Below are 19694 nucleotides of genomic sequence, written 5' to 3'. Positions count from 1 at the left end.
ATACCTACCTCTGCACAAACACATACATACTTACCTTTAAATTTACCTGCAATGCTTGAATAACAAAATGATGATTTGAGCAAAAATAAGTCTTAAATCTGGTTAAAAATTGTCTTGAAAAGGTCTTAAATTTAAGTATTTGATACCTCTAGACAGCCTAAATAATTAGATAGAAATACATCTAAGAATTGAAAGAAAAAAAAATCTGCAGCAACTTCCACACAAAATATGGATCTAGGTTGTCAGGATTTTCGCATTTTCTTAATTTTATTTTAAATAAAGAATTTACCTCAGCAGCAGATAATGGTTTGAATCTAGAACAGACACATAATCAGTCACTGATGTCTATAACTGTGACCTATAGTCGAAAGGAAGAGTGTGTATGTCTAATCTGAAGTCCAGACCAGCATGCATGCACCCTCCCACCCACACACACACACACACACACTCTCACATGGTTCATCTCTTTTTGTCTCATTGACACACTCACACACAGACATAAAACTCACTGGTGAAAAATGTCCTTATCATGCAAATGGCTGAAAATGCCAGACTTGCAGAGTTGTGCAAGGTTGTAAGGTTATTCACCCACGCACACATACACATACACACACAGATAGAGTTTTAACCTCCACAAACGTGTTAAATAATATATCTTACAGCGGTGGAAGTGAATGACATGAACTGCACTTAACATGCCACCGCTTCCAGTGTCTCTCTCCTGATGCTTCACTTCTTTCCCTCACTCTATCTGTCTCTCATTTACTTACACATTCAGCCCTTCTTACTTTTTTTTTTACTCATGTCCCCTTGCCTTGACCTCTGCTGATGTATTCTGTCATGATCATTTGTCAGACAGTTCTAGGACATTCACACAGAATGAACCCCATTACTGTGTATTACAGTAACGCACTTATCTCCCCCCTCTCTCTTTTTCTCCCCCAGTGACTTGAGTAAAAACCAGATTTTTGACATTGCTGCCGATGCTTTCAGTGGCCTCCGCTCGCTCACCTCACTGTAAGTATGACACACGCACATGCAAACACACACGGGCATGTGCGCGCACACACATATCCCGACAGGAAAGCAATTGCATTTCCAGACATTTAGCAAATAAAAATGTTGTCGCTGTCGATGTTGACAACCGGACCACAACGCTGCAGAGGGTGTGTATGTGCTGTGTGTGTGTCATTGTATTTGCTTGTGCGTGTGTGGAATGGTACGTGCCTGTAATCAGTCAGTGCATGCGTGTGTGTGAGTGTGTGTGTGTAACTGAGGGTGAATGTGATAAGAACATGAAGGACAGTTTAATTTGAATCAATCTGGAGCATGAAAATGAGACAGACAGACAAGAAGGGGTAGACAAGGTGAACTCTGCGGGGTGTTAAAACTGAATACACACACACACAGCCAAGTCGGTTGAATGGGAATGTCACTGAGATGCAGGACTTTTGCAGCAGAGGCCAGCTGAGGCGTGATGTGGCAAAGTATAAAATTGCTCAAGTGAATTAAATGGTTGCAACTGCAGTTGGAAGCACATCTCAAACATGATTTCAGTTTTTGACGATCAAATGAGATAAATGGTCCAACAGTGCACTCAGTGAGAAAAGCCTCAGTGCTAAAATGACTGCATGTCTTTTATAATCTGACAAAAATGCTAAAAATCATGCTGGAAGCAGACACTTTGTCTCTTTGATTTTAAAACTCCATCAGTTCTTGTCCCCAAAATAGTTGTTCCAACTCGCTGAGCGTGATGGCTTTTTCATTCTGAGCAGATATATTCAGGGTCTCCTCTGCCTTCAGGAGAAGCTAGATATTAGTGGAACTTTAAAGATGTGTTGATCAAACATCACAGTAATAACAAAGGATGTCTCGTTTTAGAAACAGACTCCATCTGCTTTCTTTTCTGGGTTTTTCAAAAGGAAACTCCCTCTCAGACTTTAGCAAAAAGCAGTGACGTAGGTGACAGAGCTGAAGCCCTCCCCTCCCTCACCCTTCACACACACAGTTTGTGGACAGTGTGACTGTGGCTTAGTGTGTATACATGAAGGTGGAAGATGGTACTGTTTTATTACAATCAAACCTTTATTAATCAGTTGTAGATACAATAGGATTCAGTATAATGTAATACCGCATTTATACTGTATTGATTCATGTATTTGAACACATTTATAGTGCCATAGTCAGTGTGTTACTTACTGTGAATGGTGATTGGCATGCTTCAAGTTTGGAGAAGCAGACAGAAGCACCGACACGGAAGCATAACAGTTCTGCTGTGGACACTGTGGTAGTTATCAACACAAGATCCAAACTTCTGTCTGAGTGGTAGATCAGCATTACACAATTTTCAAAGTTCGACTCAGTCAAGAGGAGACACATAAGGTGAGCTGGGGGGTGTCGGTGTCATCACGCAGAAACCTACGTCAGGTCACATGAAACAATGTTTTAAAGGGGCTTGGGGAAATGAAATTTTGACATGTAAAATATGCATCCTTCAAACAAAATTTGAAGCTACAGAATGATGTAAAACCTCCCAAAAATAGTAGCCACTCTTTAAGGTATCATTTCTCAAAGTTTTGTGTTTAAGTGTCGCTGACCAGTGAAAACAGAATATCTTCAAATATCTTATGGATTTGCATAAAACGTTTGAAATCTTACTGTATTAACTAAAAATGACATCATCACATACTGAAAAAATACCTTTTTGTTCTTAGCTAATGAAAAACGGACATTTTAGAGTTGCATGGTTTTCAAAGGACAGCGACTAAAGCTTTATCACTTTGTTTTCAGCTGAGACTCTATTATATAACAGCCATTGTCATGACAAACTGATAAACGATTTAAGCATCAAACTTTGTTTTCTAATGAAGGCATTTCATTTCAATGTAAACCTGTTTTGCAAACCCAGTTCCACCACTCCACACTGAACTATAATTTTCAGCAGGCCTATATGTAGGATATAAATATGAAAGCATTATAATGTGAGTTACACTAAATATTATTCAGAGTTGCAATTGTCAGAGAGGCCAAAGAATATATCATCTGCTTTCTCACTGTATGCCGCTCCTCATCACAGTAATTTAAACATTAAAATAAAAAATCTCTTGTGGCGGATTTAAGTGGGAACAATGTCCACAAAAGAAGTGTTTACTGTGCCTCACAGCCGGCCTCAGACCGCATAAGTCTCATTGTGTTTGGACAGCCTTGTAAACACTGTAGCCTAAATGATGTTGTTTTGACTGTCCTGTGCAGGGTGTTGTACGGAAACAAGATCACAGAGCTGCCCAAGGGATTGTTTGATGGACTGGTTTCCCTGCAGCTACTGTAAGTACTGTCTGTGTGGTCTGTTGTTACGTGTGTACCTGTGTGTATGTGTGTGTGGTCCCTCCAGAAAACAATGAAATACATTATTCAGAAAACAAAAGACACTCAAATATGGGATGAATTACACAGGAAGGCCTGTATTGTTGTGGATTTGTGATGGAAAAATGTAGAGCTACAATTTCCTTCAGAAAGTGGACCAAGTGGCAACCAGTGAGCATGTGAGATGTAAAATAAAAGAACAGCCTACACAGTCAAAGACCCTTATTATAGGTGATTTATCAGCAAGGAACATGACTGCTGTGTGGCATCACTGACAGTAGAAAAAATATCAGTCAGTGTTTGTGAAAATATATAAAAAGTGAGATGGAAAACTACTAGCATCCTCATGTTAAATCAGAAGTGAATTATTCATTTATTCATTAATTTCCATAATGGCTCATCCTGTTAGGGGTCGCGGGGGGGGCTGGAGCCTATCCAGCTGACATTGGGCGAGAGGCAGGGTACACCCTGGACAGGTCGCCAGACTATCACAGGGCTGACACATAGAGACAGACAACCATTCACACTCACATTCACACCTACGGACAATTTAGAGTTATCAATTAACCTGCATGTCTTTGCACTGTGGGAGGAAGCTGGAGTTGGACGGCCAGGAAAAATGGCATTTCCTATGTCTGAGCTTTATTAAGATTTTTGAAAGATAAGTTTAAGACAATTTAATACCAGTTAAGGCTTTATTTTCAGATTAATGATATTCAGTGCCTTTTAAGATGTTTTAAGGATTGTGGGAACCCTGTGTAAGTTTTTATTGATTCAAGTAACACACCTAAACCACATAAAACATAGCATAATGGCAACAACATTTAAGAAAAGTACAAAACCCAGCTCCATTATAACTCACAAGGTTCACAGACAAAACGATTGTCTTTTGCTAGCACGTTATCCCCAGAAAAGACTGCATGCTAACCTTACTAGCATATGCCTATGACGTTTTACATTACATAAATTAGCCTTGCAGCTAGAAGAGTTTTCCTCTACTAATATGAAGCTGGGAATAAAAGAGGCATTCAGGGTAACCCTACAAAATTTAGCTCCATTATAAGTCACAAGTTTCACAGAGGGAACAGTTGTCTTTTGCTAGACAAGTTTCTTCACAAATACTGCATGCTAACCTTATTAGCACATGCCTATGCCATTTTACATTGCATAAATTAGCCTAGCAGCTAGAGGAGTTTTCCTTTGCTAATGTGAAGCTGGGAACTTAAAGGTGACCCAAAAATTGGCTCCATTTTAACTCACAAGTTCCACAGACAAAACAATTGTCTCTTGCTAGACATGCTTTCTTTACAAACACTGCATGCTAATAAGATAACCTCGCCACTATGTTGATTCCAATTGGAGCATCATAATGGTAAGTAGTTGTGGCTTTATTTGTGTTAGTGTTGTTCTTAATTTTCCCTGATTAAGATGATTTAGTGGCTTGGCTTTCGAGAGTCATATCTAAAATACATTACCTTTGTATCATAATCACAGCTAAGGCCAATTTAATGTGCTTCAATATACAGTGTGGTGGTAATTTTATGAGGAAGAGCAAATCTTGGTAATCATCGTTATTGCACAGCGACAGCTATAGTAGAATCCCCTCTTCCTGCATTAACCCTCCATCTGTCCTGCATCGTGTGTGAGAGTGTGAGTGTGTGTGTGTATACAGGAAAGTCTCTCTTAAATAATCAACATGAACCAAATTGATGCACTGCAATAAAAACTGTAATCTCCCATACTTCTTCTAAACATTTACTGGGAGTGAAACTATTAATGGTGAATAATTCCTCACAGGCACAGGTTCAAACTGCAGCGGCGGTTCAGCATGCAGTAAAAAGAATCGGACTCCTGTTACGGCTACATTGGTACTGTATGTGGCATATGGTCCTTGCGAATGCCGCAGTCCACTGCAGAAACAGCTAATGTTCTGGGCTTTTCCATCGTAAAGTGAAGCGAAGCAAAGAGAATGAGGATGAGTGAATCTAACCCACAAACACCTTTTGCGGGCTTAGGTGGATCATTGGGATGCATGGTGCATAGTCAGACACTGAGAGAAAGAAGGGGGAGGGAGGTGGATGGACAGATAAAATAATGGATGGATGGATGGAGAGGGGAAAGATGGAAAAAAGACATGGACATAAGGAAGAAGACAGACATGAAGAAACATATGAAGATAAGAAAAGAGAGTGAAGAAACCCAGAAAGAGAGATGAAATGTGTAAATGTAAGGTGACATCATTAACATTTAGCGTCCCCTGATTGAACAAGCATTTCCCTCACACCTTGTCATGAGGATGGTAAACACTGAAACACAGAATGCTTTGTATTTGTTTTTACATGCACATGTGATCCCTTAATAGAATAATTCAGGAGTGCTTCTGTGCATTTGTGACTGCTTCAATCGATGAATAAATAAAGTACTGAGTGTCTAGTGAATATTCATGTCTTGCCATATCATTGGTCAATCCCACAAAGACACTGCCTGCGGGTGTTGGCGCTCACTCAGCAGGCGTTCGGAGGGAATATTTCTTTTAATATTTAGCCGCTGACAGACTTCCAAAAACGTCGGTCAGTTTGTCAGGAATTTCAAGATGCTGTTGTTATTACTATAGTATAATAATTATAAATTATATATTAACTTTCACTGGTGTATCAAGCAGCATGTCAACCTTCCATGACAAAGATGTGTTTATTGGTTTGTATAGCTACTGGTCTGCTGTTTATATTGTCTGTGCTGCTTTGTTTTACTGGTGCAGTTTCAAGTAATTAGTTCCCCCTGTGAGCTGCCTAATGAGGCGTGGATATGTCGCAGAGCAGCGTGTGTGTGTGTGTGCGTGTATCTGCCTGTGAGTGTATGTATAAGCGAGTTGGTGCCAGTATAGACGCTCGTTAGGATGACTTGAGATGATTAAGCTGAGCTGCTGTACCAAGCGCCGAGTTAGTCACCTGTCTGACAAAGAAAGAAGAGTAGGAGAGTGTGAGAGGGACAAAGAATGAAAGAGAAGAGTGTTTGTGTGATAAAAGAGCAAAAAGATCAAGGAAGAGACAGACAGGAAGTGGAGGAAAGAAAGAAAGTACAGGGAAGAAGCAGTCAGCTTGGCCGTATTAGCTAATGAAGTGTAGGTTTGGAAGAGCGAGATGGAGGAAAGGGTGGAGGTGCAAACCTTTCCTGTCATTTACCTAATCCCTCTATCACATTTCTCATTTCCCTTTTTCTCTATCCTCCATGTTGGCTGCCAGCCTCTTTCACTTAATTGTATATTTGTGTCACTCAGAATTACATTTTTCACCTGGCCCTTCGCTGTGTCTCGCCACTATTTCCTCCATCCCATCTCCATACTTCTACCTCTTCTCTTCCTCTTTCCTTTTCCCCCTGTTGCCATCTGTCTCTCCCATCAAAACAAGATATAACACTCCCACCCAACGGTAGATTTGCCCAGAAAGTGCTCCAGAAGTGAAAGTGAAAATATATAAAACCGCAATTTTCAGATTTATGTGTCACAGCCAGAAAAAATATTATCATGACTGTGGAGAGGGTAGGAGAGGCTATAGGGAGGGACAAGGAGGAGAAACAGGGAGGAGGAGGAGAAGAAAAAGACTGGGGAGAAAAGTAGTGTTTTGGCAGTAGAGATGAATCTGAGAAAAATAAATTATCTCATTATCTGCATGTTCTTATCTTTTGTTTGTGTTGAGATAATAAAGCTAAATAAGTAAAACAAATACAGATAAATAACAAATGTCTCTCGCTTGTGTTTCAGGCTGCTGAATGCCAACAAAATTAACTGTTTGAGAGTGAACACCTTCCAAGACCTGCAGAACCTCAACCTGCTGTCGCTGTACGACAACAAGCTGCAGACCATCAGCAAAGGACTATTTGCCCCGCTGCGCTCCATCAAGACTCTGTGAGTAGAGTAGAGTCAGTTTTTCATGGACCCCAGGATAGACAGAAAATTAACCAGCATACTATTCTGATAAGCAATTTATTGTTTCACTCGTTATTCATCCAGAATTTTTCTTTCATCTGTCATATGTGACAGGTAATTGAGTATCTGAAGGTTTTGGACTGTTAGTTGGACAAAAGAAGCAAATTAAAGACCAATATTTCTTAAACATTTCATAGACTCAACGATTAATCAGGATGATTTAGGTAATGAATTTAATGGTGACTTCTAGCCCTCTTTTTATCCCATAAAGTAATACATTGATGTTTAAATGTGATTATTGAGACAGACAGGGGAAAGAGGCCAACATACTTAAAACACATTTACCACTGTCATGTTTAGTATACTTCATCATTTCCTTTGCTAAAGTTTTCCTTTAGTTAAGTCAAAGTATCTGTAAGTAGAGCTCTGAAAGCTGTTGGTGATCATGTTAACAGTACAGGCTCTTTATTCTAATCACTGTTTCTGCTGCTCAAAACTTAAAACACCAGCCTGGTCTCACTCCCAGGTCGTCAAATATTAACGCAACCCCTCACTGTCTGATACAGATGCACAAAGTTCTCTTTAGCTTCTTTATGTGACGTAACAGGCATTCAACTAACTACAACGTAAACCCATCAGCAGCAATATTAGACACTCAAAGCACCTTATATAAAGAGTGACAAAGTTTGTGTAAGGTGGTCAGGGTGGTAGGATTGGTCAAACACAGGACTTTCACCCAGGAGACTGCAGCTCATGTCCCATGTGAAACCAAAAGTCAGCACTGTCTTATTTAACATACATAACTTACACACAATACATCATGTATTAATCTCTTTGCTACGTAACGTTGAACCCTAACCCCATAACAAATGGACTTATTTGAACCCAAACCATGATTTTTTTGTCTAAATCTAACCAAGTAGTCTAACCGCCACCATTTCGCAATGTTAAACATGTGTAATGTGTTTCACCCTGGAGACAGCTGTGCATCTCATAGATGCTAAAGGGTGGCCTCTGAGTTGATATCAGATGTCTGTGTTTGACGACCTGGGAGTACGAATGCGTTTGAAATACGTCACCTCCTCTATGCTAAAAGAAAGATTCCACACCAGCCGTTTCAGCCAGGTCTCACTTCCAGGGCATCAAAAAAAATGCAGCTTGGTCAATAGCCCTTGGCAAAGATACGGATGCATAATGCACCCAGGCTTTGAACCAACTCGAATGTAAACCCATCTGCATTATTATTAGACATTCAGAGCAACAGATGTAGTAAATAGAGCATGAAAGTCCACTGAGGGCGGGTAGAGTAGGAGGTAGATGTATCGAAAGAGCACCGGACTTTGACCCAGGAGACCAGTGTTTGTGTCCTGTGTGAAAATAAAAGGCAACGTTGACTTATTTTGTCACAACAGTAGTCACGTGTCGACTGACCTAACTGACAACAAACGCAAAATCTTCCTATCCCTGACCAAGTAGAAAGCTAACCCCTGATCCCTGCATCAAGATACAACACAAAAGGCTGTCCCTGGCATTGCTTCTGCCCATGCGTCAAAATATGACGAGTAGTGATGAGATGGCATTGGCAGTGCAGAGCAACAAATGTAAAAGCCTTGATGGGTTTCTGTTGAACCAGGAATGTTTTGTATCGGTCAATAAATGTAGTAACTGTGAGGTCCTCCTCTTTCCTTGTCCTGTGACAAACCCATCTTCTTCCCTCCTCTCTGTCCCCTCTCTTTTTCAGTCATCTGGCCCAGAATCCCTTTATGTGTGACTGTCACCTGAAGTGGCTGGCAGACTACCTGTTTGACAACCCAATTGAGACCAGTGGCGCACGCTGCAGCCACCCCAGACGGCTGGCTAACAAGCGCATCAGCCAGGTTAAAGGCAAGAAGTTCAGGTGCACAGGTAGGAAAAGAGTTCACACAGACAATTAACACACACAGTAAACATGCAGGGATTCACCTCTGAAGATGAATGTAGACTCATATTAATCAGATGAAAGGTTCAGTGTCAAGATGAAGAAGTAAAACATGGAGATTTAAAAACACACATGTTGGTTTATGTGTGCAATTAGATACTGATGTGCGTTTACTGAAACATACACACACACAAACATTCACATACAGTCTCTGTGTCTCTCTCTGGTAGTATTTTATTACTGTTATTTCCTTTGATACGAGCCGTGGGTCTCACTAATTACAACACAGACCAATTCAGTATACTGAAGCAGCACAATAACTAACTCAGCAGGGACTGGCCATAGACTGTGATCGCCCACTTGTGTAAGCGTGCGAATGAGTGTGTGTGTGTGTGTGTGTGTGTGTGTGTGTGTGTGTGTGTGAGGCTGTTTACACTTCACATCCTCAGTATCTCTCTGCGGTGGCTCCTCATGTTGTTTTCTCTGTCTTAAACATAATGCCTTTTTTATGGATCACTGGAAACAAACTATATGAACTGTGTGAGAACAATGGTTATAAGCAAATCCTTGGTTTACTATGCAGCAGACTAGGGGACCACTGTCAACTGTTTCAGTTCCAACAGTCACTTTAACCTTAAACTGAATGGGATTGTGCTCAGAAAAGACGATCACGTAATAGATTTGGCTTTTAATTTGACTATATGAGCAACAGCATTGTTATGATTTAAATGTATCCTATGTTTATTTCACAATAACCAACAAAGTGCTTTGTACAACAGCAGGTATGTTATCGAGAAATCACTTTCTGTCAGGGATGTTTTGTTTTATCTGGAAAAAGCTTAACAAAAAAATGCAGCAGCAGATGGAACAGAAAGCACAAAATATTTGACAAAAAAAAAAAAAAAAGATTTTACATTTTACTAAAACAATTGTTTCCTTCACAGTCAACTTAGTTTCATTAGTACCTGTAAGACTGACCATTTATACCCCTTTTCCACCAACAAGAAACAGATTCTGTTCCAGTTTGTGAGGCTAATTTGGACTGTTATGAGCATTTTGACCAAACCCAAAAAGTTGTTTCCTAGCTGGAATCCCTTAAACTGTAGTGTGAATTTTGATGACATAATTGGGCGTGTCATATTCTACATCTTGGAAAGACAGGATTGAATCTTGCACGTAATAGTCTTCTGTGTGTTTTATTATTAATAGTTGGTCCATGCTGTTTTTCTGGAGTAGGATATAAGCTAATATCTGTAATAACAGAACAAAAGCTTGCAGGTAAAGAACACAGTCCACCGTCTTGCTACTACTGTTTAGTTCCGTTGTACATTGGTCAACGCCATTGTCAGAGGACGAATCCTTGATTACAATGGTTCTGCTAGAAACAAGGGCTGTATCGCTAGATAACACCAAGATTCCAAGAACTAGTTCAAGAACCAGAGCTTAAATGAGCTGCGTTTCCACCAACCACTTTCGGTATAGTACCCTTTAAGCCAGTACGAAACCCGTACAGACGTACCTAAAATCTACATCCGCTGAGTTTTTTCTCTGCAGACAGTACTTTTAAAAGTAGGCAAAGTAGATACTGGATAGCTTTGTCACTGCTCCATCCAGCCCTCGCTGTATTTTCTCTTCAGGGGCGATTCAAGGGACGTATGCATCATGCTGATCGTGCAAGCCAATATTTTGAGAAGAACAAAAGAACAGGCTGGAGTGTTAAGAGTCCATCAAAGTCGATGAGATATCAAAAAATAGCAGCCTTGTGCACTGAGGCTTTGTAGAGCAAGAGGGATGGTTCTCTCTTGACCAATTGACAGTCTGCAGTGTTTCTAGCTCCACCTTCTGGTATCGCATCAGTGTGCTAGGTGCCTCAACAGAGGTGTTACAAAAAACAATACAGAATGGGATGGTTGAATTGGTACCATTCACAACTTTTGACTATGAAAACCCAACAGTGACCATTACAGTGTGGTACAAACTGAACTGGACTTAACTGGACTACTTGGTGGAAACAAGGCTATGGTGGAAAAGGGTGATGTGTAGTGATGTGTCACAAACTGGCTCAGAGAATGTGTCAAGGAGGGAGTCCATGCAAGGTTTTACTTAATTTATTAAACAACAATGAACACAAATATCAGCAATGCATAGATGTGTGTCAGCTGTTCTGTAGGAAGGCAGACAGAAAGATTAAACACATGGCCTAGCTTTTGTATCCTAAGAACTCAGGTGAGCCTAATAGGCTGACGACCTTCCTTGTAAGGTAACGGCCTGTCAAGTCTGGCCAAAATAGCGTCACACATGAGATTTCCACCCCTCCTGTTCCCTGAAATGATATATCCCAGCCTAAACTGGGCACACAATAAACAGCATAACCAATACTATTAAATGGTGAGGGCTTTTATCCAAAGTGCTTTGCAGTATCATGAGCACATGTGGTATATTTTTAGCATGGAAGGTCTCAGTGGTAAGCAGGCCCCTAATGTTAGTGCTCTGCCCATGGAGCTAATCGACGTAACTAGATTAGAAATGCTCCTAAAGCTGATTGTGGCGGTCCTCTTTGCTTCAGCCCTTGCTGTCTGCAGTCCCATGCCTCTCCTTGCATCTCCTCTTCTTCTCTGGACCTGTGTGGACATATTTCGCTATGTGGTGGGCAGTTCTCTGGTCCCGTCCCCTTCCTGTGTGGATCTGCAGCTGTCTGTTGCCTCTCCTATCCTGTATGGACCCTGCCCCCCTGACTGATTGGTGCAGCTCTCTGTTGCCCCACCTTCCTCCTCCTGTGTGGACCTGCATTCTGATTGGTTCGTGCAGCTGTCTCTTGTGCTTGATCTAACCATGTGGCCCCGCCTACTGTGGCATCACATGGTTCCGTCAAGCGCCAGGGACCGCCCAGCACACACCCACCTGCCTCTCCCAGCCAATCACACGCCTTGGAGCTAAAAAATTATTCATACTTCTGTTTGTTTGCATTTATGTGTAGGGCTTTGGATACATGGGACTCTAACTGTGGTTGAAATAAACAGAACTAGAAAAGTAATCTAACATCAGAATATTTCAGTCAGTTATAATTATTAATAAGTTAAGTGCTTCTTAACAACCATATCAGCCATAAATGCTCAACTTTTCCTGTGACAAATATTGGTATGTCTTCATAGGGCCTCAAATGCTTGTTAAAGTGCAGTCACACCAGATTTTGTTTCACTTTCATTTCAGTGTAGAGCAGGACTAGATGTTTTCGCTTCTGGTTCAATCTGATTTCAGGAAACTGTGCAAAAATTACTGTTTATTATTTGTAAATACAACATTCAAATCTGGCCCCGTCTCCCTACACTGCCTCTACGTACACTGCTGCACTACTGTAGGAACGTTACATTTGTTGAAATGTAAAAACAATACTTTGGCAGGCTAACTAAGCTAACCGCCAGAACGCCCCTGTCCAGCAGGAAACAGGTTAATTCCACGTCACTCTTCATCCCCATCCTCTCCGTCAGCACTTGCCAGGAGGAGAAAGCCAATCCCAGATTCACTCTCTTTTTTAAAAGAGCTTTGCCTGCTTGGCTTTTCATCACACTATATTTGCATTTTTTGGTGGTTTCTTTTGGTACTGTGTCCGCAGTTTACATAGCTTTCTCTTAGATGCATGATGATTTCGGTCTGGTACCTGTCAGCAACTGTTTTGTAAGTGTGTACTCCAACTGCACACTTTTTGGCTGAGGGCTACACACCCAGAAATGTTCCGAACATAGCAAAATGAGAAGAAAAGAAATCCAGGCAGAGGGCAGAATCTCAGCAGATAAATTCACTGCCAAACACCTCGAGTGAATCATTAGTGATGATTGAAAGGTATTACATCTCTGCGAGTCTCGCAAGCCCTCCAATGTCTAGACAGTTTGAAAGAGGGGTGATATTGCACTCTCACTCAGGTGATTTTAAAATTTTGTTGCGATTCTAATTTATATCAATGCTTGCGAAAATACACACTGAGAGAGCAGGACACGTCTTGGCCGTAGTGAATGCAGGACAGTGACAGAGGTTACAGACAATAAAATGTTTGATTATAAGCCATATAAGTTACAATACTCTGGACTGCTGTGGTTATCCCCTTCATCATCCTAGCTCCTGCAATTTATGTTCACAACCCTCAACCATTTGACAGAATAAATGTTGGCACTGTTCTCTTCTGCAAACCATGGATATGTTACATTTAATATGTGGCAGATATGTTGAAACTTTATGTTTCTTTACATTTCAATTTTCAATTTTATGTTGTGACAGCACTGTGGTTAACATGCATTTAGGTTTAAGGACATAAGCCAGGTGGTTTAAGTTAGGAAAAGATCATTGCTTGGATTAAAATACATGGTTTGGTTGCAACAAACGGCTGGAAATGTACAGATGTATCATTAAAAATACCCGCTTTCGTTGTTAGTCAGTCACAAACAGTAGTCTACTGCTGTCTGCTGTTTGGCGGCCATCTTGCCTAGGTGTCACGCCATCCACCATCCTCTCTTCTTCCTAAAGAAACTCAGCTCATGTTCGTGTTATCAGAACTTTGTCACTTTAGAAATGTTGATATGATCCGTAGGAAATGTAAAAAAAAAAAGTGAAATATCCTTGGTTTGTAGAAATAGACAATGCCAACATTTTATTTTAGAGATTGGGTTGCAGTTTATCAACACTTTGTCCCACCTGCTCAGCAAAATCTGGTTTGGCCGCACCTGTACACCTGCCTCCACTGTCAGATAACCGCAAGTGCTTTAGTGGTTAGCATGACTGATCCCACCACCTCTGTACAGACCGCCCTTTTCTGCTCAAGCAGAAAAACTCAAGCTCAGACTGTTAAACAGGTTTTCTCATTCTTTCCCTCTTTTCCTTAGCAGATATAAAAACCTTCCCACCCAAAGTTCTTTGCTCTCTTTTCCCTTTCTTCCCTGACTCGCTCCCTCGCTCTGTCCTTTTTGTCAGCCTGCCAGCCACTAGGGTTTGTAGCAGCCCAGCGATAGCAAATATTCTGCCACTGAAAGGAGCTAACCCGCCAAATCTCCCAACAGATAGACACCATTTGAAGAGCAGTGATCATTTACTAAGTTCAAATCAAGGTTGTTCATTGCAAATTCCCCCTCAACCGGTGGTCTCAGATCTTCAACAATGACAAGCAGAAAGCGTATGAGACATCCAGGGTGTGTGCCAGGAAAGAGTGGAGACAGAGACTGAAAGAAGACGCAGTCTGTGCCAATATAAGAGCAGTCTGATAGCAGGGTGGTGAAAAACAGAAAAGGCAAAATTGACAGAGAACAGATAGACAAGCAAGGCTGGAAAGGGAGAGGGAGGTAATGATAACCGTGAGAACAATAAAGAGCATACGTAGTGCACAAATACAAGTGCTGCATGATGTAAAGCAGCTCCACTCCACAGGCAGTGGCGGTCATAAATAATATCTGCTCACATTATATCTGAATAACAGAAGTGGTCTCTGGCTCACCTTGTTAAATAAAAACATCCGGGGTTAAACCACATTTATCAACAAAACGATTCCATAAAACCACATGGATATCTGTTTGTTAATTTGATTTACTGCATCAGCCCTGTGCATGCTCCGTAGTACAGCACTGCAGCACGCAGCCTGTTCTTTTAAACAGATGAGATAGATACAGCTCGTTGATGTATTGCAGTTCACTGGTTGAGTGTTTATGTTTTACAACCTTTGACAGCTGAAATTAGAGCTAAACTAGAATTTTCCAAACAATTAAACTCCAACGAGAAACACTTTAGACAGAGATTGATAATGTGGCAGTGGAGGCAAGAGTTTCAGTTGTGTATTTCTTGAGATAATGTTATCCTTTATTATATGGTGCATATAGAATCAGGTCATATGTAAATGGGACAATGTTTTAATTAAAACCCACAGAGTTTAACATGAAGAACTTTCTGTCTCTGGTCTTTCTCTCTTGCCCTCCATCTCTCTCCATCTCTCTCCCCCTCTTGCCTTTTGTCTCCTTGTCCCTCTGTTGACCTAATTTACCCGGCTTTTCTTCTTCTCTGTCCTTTCTACCTGCTCTCTACCCTTTGTCTGCCCTCCCTCCCTCCCTCCCTGTTTTTCTGTTTCACTTTCTCTCCCCTTTGGACTTTCCCTACCTCTTTCCTCTGCAGGTCAGGAGGACTACCGTAGTCGTCTGAGCGGGGAGTGTTTCCAGGACCTGGTGTGTCCAGAGAGATGTCGCTGCGAAGGCACCGTGGTCGACTGCTCCAATCTCAAACTGACCCGTTTACCTCCACACATCCCTGAACACACCACAGACCTGTAAGTCAGCCAGTGTTTCCTTCTTACACACGCACACTTGCTGTATATTGTATGTGAACACATGATGAAATATCAGATTGAACGCCATGTGTTAGACTGCTCTAACCTGAAACTGTAAACCACCACACATCCTTCAACATGCCACAGGGCTGTCAGGAAGTTTTTCACTTTCTCAGGCACACACCAAAATGCACATGGATACATGCGTGGGCACAGGCATACATGCAAAGACATGCACAAATGCACATATTCCATGCACGCGCACGTCTGCCTTCCTCTCTCTGTCTCCTCGCCTCTCTCAGAGCAGTATCATGAACGTCACTTTTCATTTTTAGCTCTCAGACCAAAATGCCTCTCAACAGTCTTTTCCATCTCCCTCAAAGTCCCAAAGGAGCCATCATCATGTCTGGCGAAGGGTCTCACACTAGAATACTGAGCAGTCCCATGGATCATTCATTTTACCGCTGAAAAATGGAGAGGGAGTAACAGATAACACGCAACAGGAATACCATAATCTGATTGAGAAAAAGGTTAAAAAGTCGGCGTGTGTTCAGAATCTGCTCCACAAAATCAACATCTCAGCATGTATGAGGGAGGTGATGTATTATGCTGAGGAATTACGATGATATAAGTGTTCATAATTGAAAAATAAAGCATAATTTTGAATGTCTGTGATGTGATTTAAAAGGTCAAAGATAAAAAAAAAAGCCTCTAAGTCATAAAATACACACCGACTGAGAACAAAAACTGGATTTATGATCCAAAACTGCAACACAAGAAAAGTGTGCTGCCCCTAAAATCAGCCAGCCCCATTTTACTTTCAGCACCTGCACTTGATCGAATATTCAATAAGCTAATATTTCCACACAGGAAATAGGAATCCAGCCAGAGGCAAGGTTTTACCTAATAATGCTGAATCACTTCACAGCTTTAAAATGTAGGTGAAGGATGTAGAGCTTGTGCCGCTAATGGAGAATAGCTGCAGAATACGGCACCACTGCAGCATTGGGGCAGACGCAGGCAGGTTGCTTACGGAGATTAGTTGTATAATGGTGAATTCAACCGTGGCTGCCACTTTAGATAACTAATAATGCCAGTATCCCACAGACCATTAGCCCCCAGTTCCTCTTTCTCTTGCTCTCTCTGTGGCTCTGCTTCTCTCTGTGAACCCTCCAGTCTTCCCTCCTTCCCTCTGTGTTCCCAGGGTGCTTCATGTCAAAAACATAAACTTTGTCCTTTATGGTTGGTTAGAGGGCAGATCAAAGTTTTTCAAATATTTTCAAAACCCTCTCTTTCTCTTGCCTTTTCCTTAAGAACACAACCACCAGTGGGGTTTTTGAAGGCCACACACACACACACACACACACACACACACACAAGCCGCCAGTTGTGCCCTGTGTAACCTGCCTTATCAGGGGAAATCAGGAGAGGCTGAGCTGAAGGCTTATATATTTTGCTCTCTTTCTCTCTTCTGTCTATCTTTCTGTCTTTATTTGCGACTCTTCTCACCAGCCACAATAATCCTTGACATCGGCCTTGAGAGTGTTCAATAAGTACAAAGGAATTAAAATGATACTTCGCTGATTTCAGCCAGCTTTGTCTCATAACAGTGTGGGTAGGACGTGTAAATGAACTATGGTAAACTTCTCTCCATCTTACCGGCGCCCAAATCTCCTTGCTCATCTCTCAGGATTTTCGCTGGCTCTAGGGCTGTGGCTTGAACTACAGATTGTGCTTCTGCATTTTTGTATGCCCGACACCGCAGACACAAAGACACTCTCAAAAACTAAGCAGTCCTGATCAAATATGAACCAAGATTCTGTTACTGTATTGCCTATTTATCGCATATATATATACATATATATTTGTGAACATGAAGCAGGCACTTCACTGTTTCCTGTATTGGGTAAATGGAGGCTCAAAAAAACTGAGATGAAATAGTAAAACTAAGCAGTGTTGATCAAATATGAACCAAGATTCTGTTGTTGCATAGCCCATTTCTCACCTAAAATGTTTTCAGAAACATATTTTATCTGTAATTCAAAATGAATTTTTACCAGCCCGTTACCATATTTGTTTCCTGTTTTAAAACTGACAAGCATGCAATGGCTTTTGCCATCAAGGCCCTGTTGTTTAGATAAGTGCTATACACAAAATATTATTTTTATTATGTTATTGTTATGTCATCCACCAGCACTAAGCATTTATTGGTCTGGTGCGACGCAGTGCATTCTGGTAGTTGTAGGTTTTCTACCTCTTGAGTAAATGTGAATGCCACTGTACTTTTCTTCTGTTTCTCTGCTCATATACCACCAATTTCAAAAGTATTAATTGAGCAAGAAATTGAAAATGGCTTTGCGCTTCGTTTTCAGAACATGTTTTTATTGTCTGTACCGATGATTCATACAGAGTTTGGTAAGCGAGCATTTATGTACACAGCTCCTTATATGTGGAAACCCCTGCAGAGGGAATTAAAGTTGCACTCTTTGGTTCCTCTCGGCCGTTTCAAAGCACTGTTGCAGGATTTTATACACAGTTTTCTATGTCACAGTGTGTCTTAGCTGGTCTTTGTAATCGTGCGTAGTTGCCGTTTTTGGCGTTTTTATTGTTCACGTCTAGAATAAATTAACATACTTTTTGGCTTTTCTTTGTAGTAATCTCACTTTGCGTTTTATATTGCTTGTTTTAGATCTGTACATTTTTATTCTGTATTTGTGTTCTATGTTCTCTGTCTGTAACTTCACTTGGACACTCTTGAAAAAGAGATATTTAATCTTAAGAGGTTTTTCTGGTTAAATAAAGGTTAAATAAATTAAATAAAATAGAAAATGTGCATCTTTCTGCTGCATAGACAGCACAGTTTTCTTCAACAGAATTATTTGCATTCAGTAAAATCGTACATTCTGAGGACTGTAGATTACAACCTAAAGAGATAATAAATGTTTTATCTTTATTCTTATATGTATATAAACATTTACAATGAGCATGTCAGCCCAGCAGCGTCACCACCGATTTCTTTCGGACTTTGCAACATGTTATTCAAGTTTGGCTTCATCCAGGTGGATCCATCTTTTAAGTCCCCCCTGTATCTCATTAGAAAGTGTCCCCTCCAGCTGAACTTTCACTTTCTTTCCCCAGTTCCTCTCACTCTGCGTCTTTCACACACACACACACACACACACACACACACATACACGCACTCTCACACACATACACAAAGAGCATCCTTTTAGCAGCACACTTTTAGTACAAATTACCTCAATAAAGCAGATGTCGAGCTTCCTATCTCTCAAACTGTTTTCTCTTGGCTTAGGGCAGCGTGGGTATTGATGACTGCATAGAAAAGATTCATTGCTCTTGTCTTCTCTTCTCCAATATGTTTAATTATTTTCTCCTCCCTCCTCTGGTTCTGTGGCGCATCATACTTCAACAGTCACTAAAGGCCTCTTAACCTTCATGTGGTCATTCCCCCCTTTACTCGCGGCCTTTCTCTTTCGATCTTGTTTTTTGTTTTGTTTTTTTGAGTGTGTGTGTGTGTGGTCATGCGTGTGTGTTGACTTCAAAGCAGTTTGAAAGAAAGAATTAAAATTTAACTCACTTTCTTTAACTTTTCTCTCTGTAGACGGCTAAATGACAACGATATTGCCGTGTTGGAGGCCACGGGGACGTTTAAGAAGCTCCCTAACTTGAAGAAAATGTATGTATATTCTTTTTAACAAGCACCTCTCATTTGCTTCTCATTAATGTTTGGTTTTGCATCATTTATTCATTAAACCACGCATGCTTTTACCAAATCTGTAAGGAGGTAAAGAAGACCTGGAATCTTATTGGATGTTGCTCTTTTTCAGTTTCCTGTTCTATATATTGCTGATAGAGGAAAGAAGGAAAAGCATTGCAATTACAAAATGACTGAAATAAGAACAGCTGGATGAGAACAGATGGAAAACAGTGGATGGTTTACAATAAGGAATGCAAGGAGTTATGAATGAGAAAGGAAAGGAAGAAGGAAAGGTGATAGAGAGAGGTTGATGGGAAGGAAAGGTGGACAGAAACGATGATAAGGAGCAAGGAAGAGAAGGATGAACATGAGAAAAGTGTGAAAAACATACATGCAAAGAGGGCGGAAGTGAAAATGAGAGAGACATGATTTAAGGAAGGAGGAAGAGGAGTGGTTGAGGACAAGTAAGAGA

General features: G+C 40.9%; 1 protein-coding gene across 2 annotated transcripts in view; it reads left to right on the top strand.

Annotated features, from left to right (window-relative positions):
• The window catches only part of slit3 (slit homolog 3 (Drosophila)), a 356338-nt gene that overhangs the window by 253693 nt on the left and 82951 nt on the right, over positions 1 to 19694 (top strand). For both annotated transcript variants that reach the window (XM_033624492.2, XM_033624503.2), the window contains 6 exons: positions 946 to 1017; positions 3253 to 3324; positions 7124 to 7267; positions 9030 to 9193; positions 15354 to 15504; positions 19127 to 19201. In XM_033624492.2, the coding sequence (XP_033480383.2) occupies positions 946 to 1017; positions 3253 to 3324; positions 7124 to 7267; positions 9030 to 9193; positions 15354 to 15504; positions 19127 to 19201 (678 nt within the window). The remainder of the gene's footprint in view (positions 1 to 945; positions 1018 to 3252; positions 3325 to 7123; positions 7268 to 9029; positions 9194 to 15353; positions 15505 to 19126; positions 19202 to 19694) is intronic.

This window comes from Epinephelus lanceolatus, chromosome 7, assembly GCF_041903045.1.
Source record: "Epinephelus lanceolatus isolate andai-2023 chromosome 7, ASM4190304v1, whole genome shotgun sequence".
Taxonomy (NCBI): Eukaryota; Metazoa; Chordata; class Actinopteri; order Perciformes; family Serranidae; genus Epinephelus; species Epinephelus lanceolatus.
This window is presented reverse-complemented; position numbering and strand designations above follow the sequence as displayed.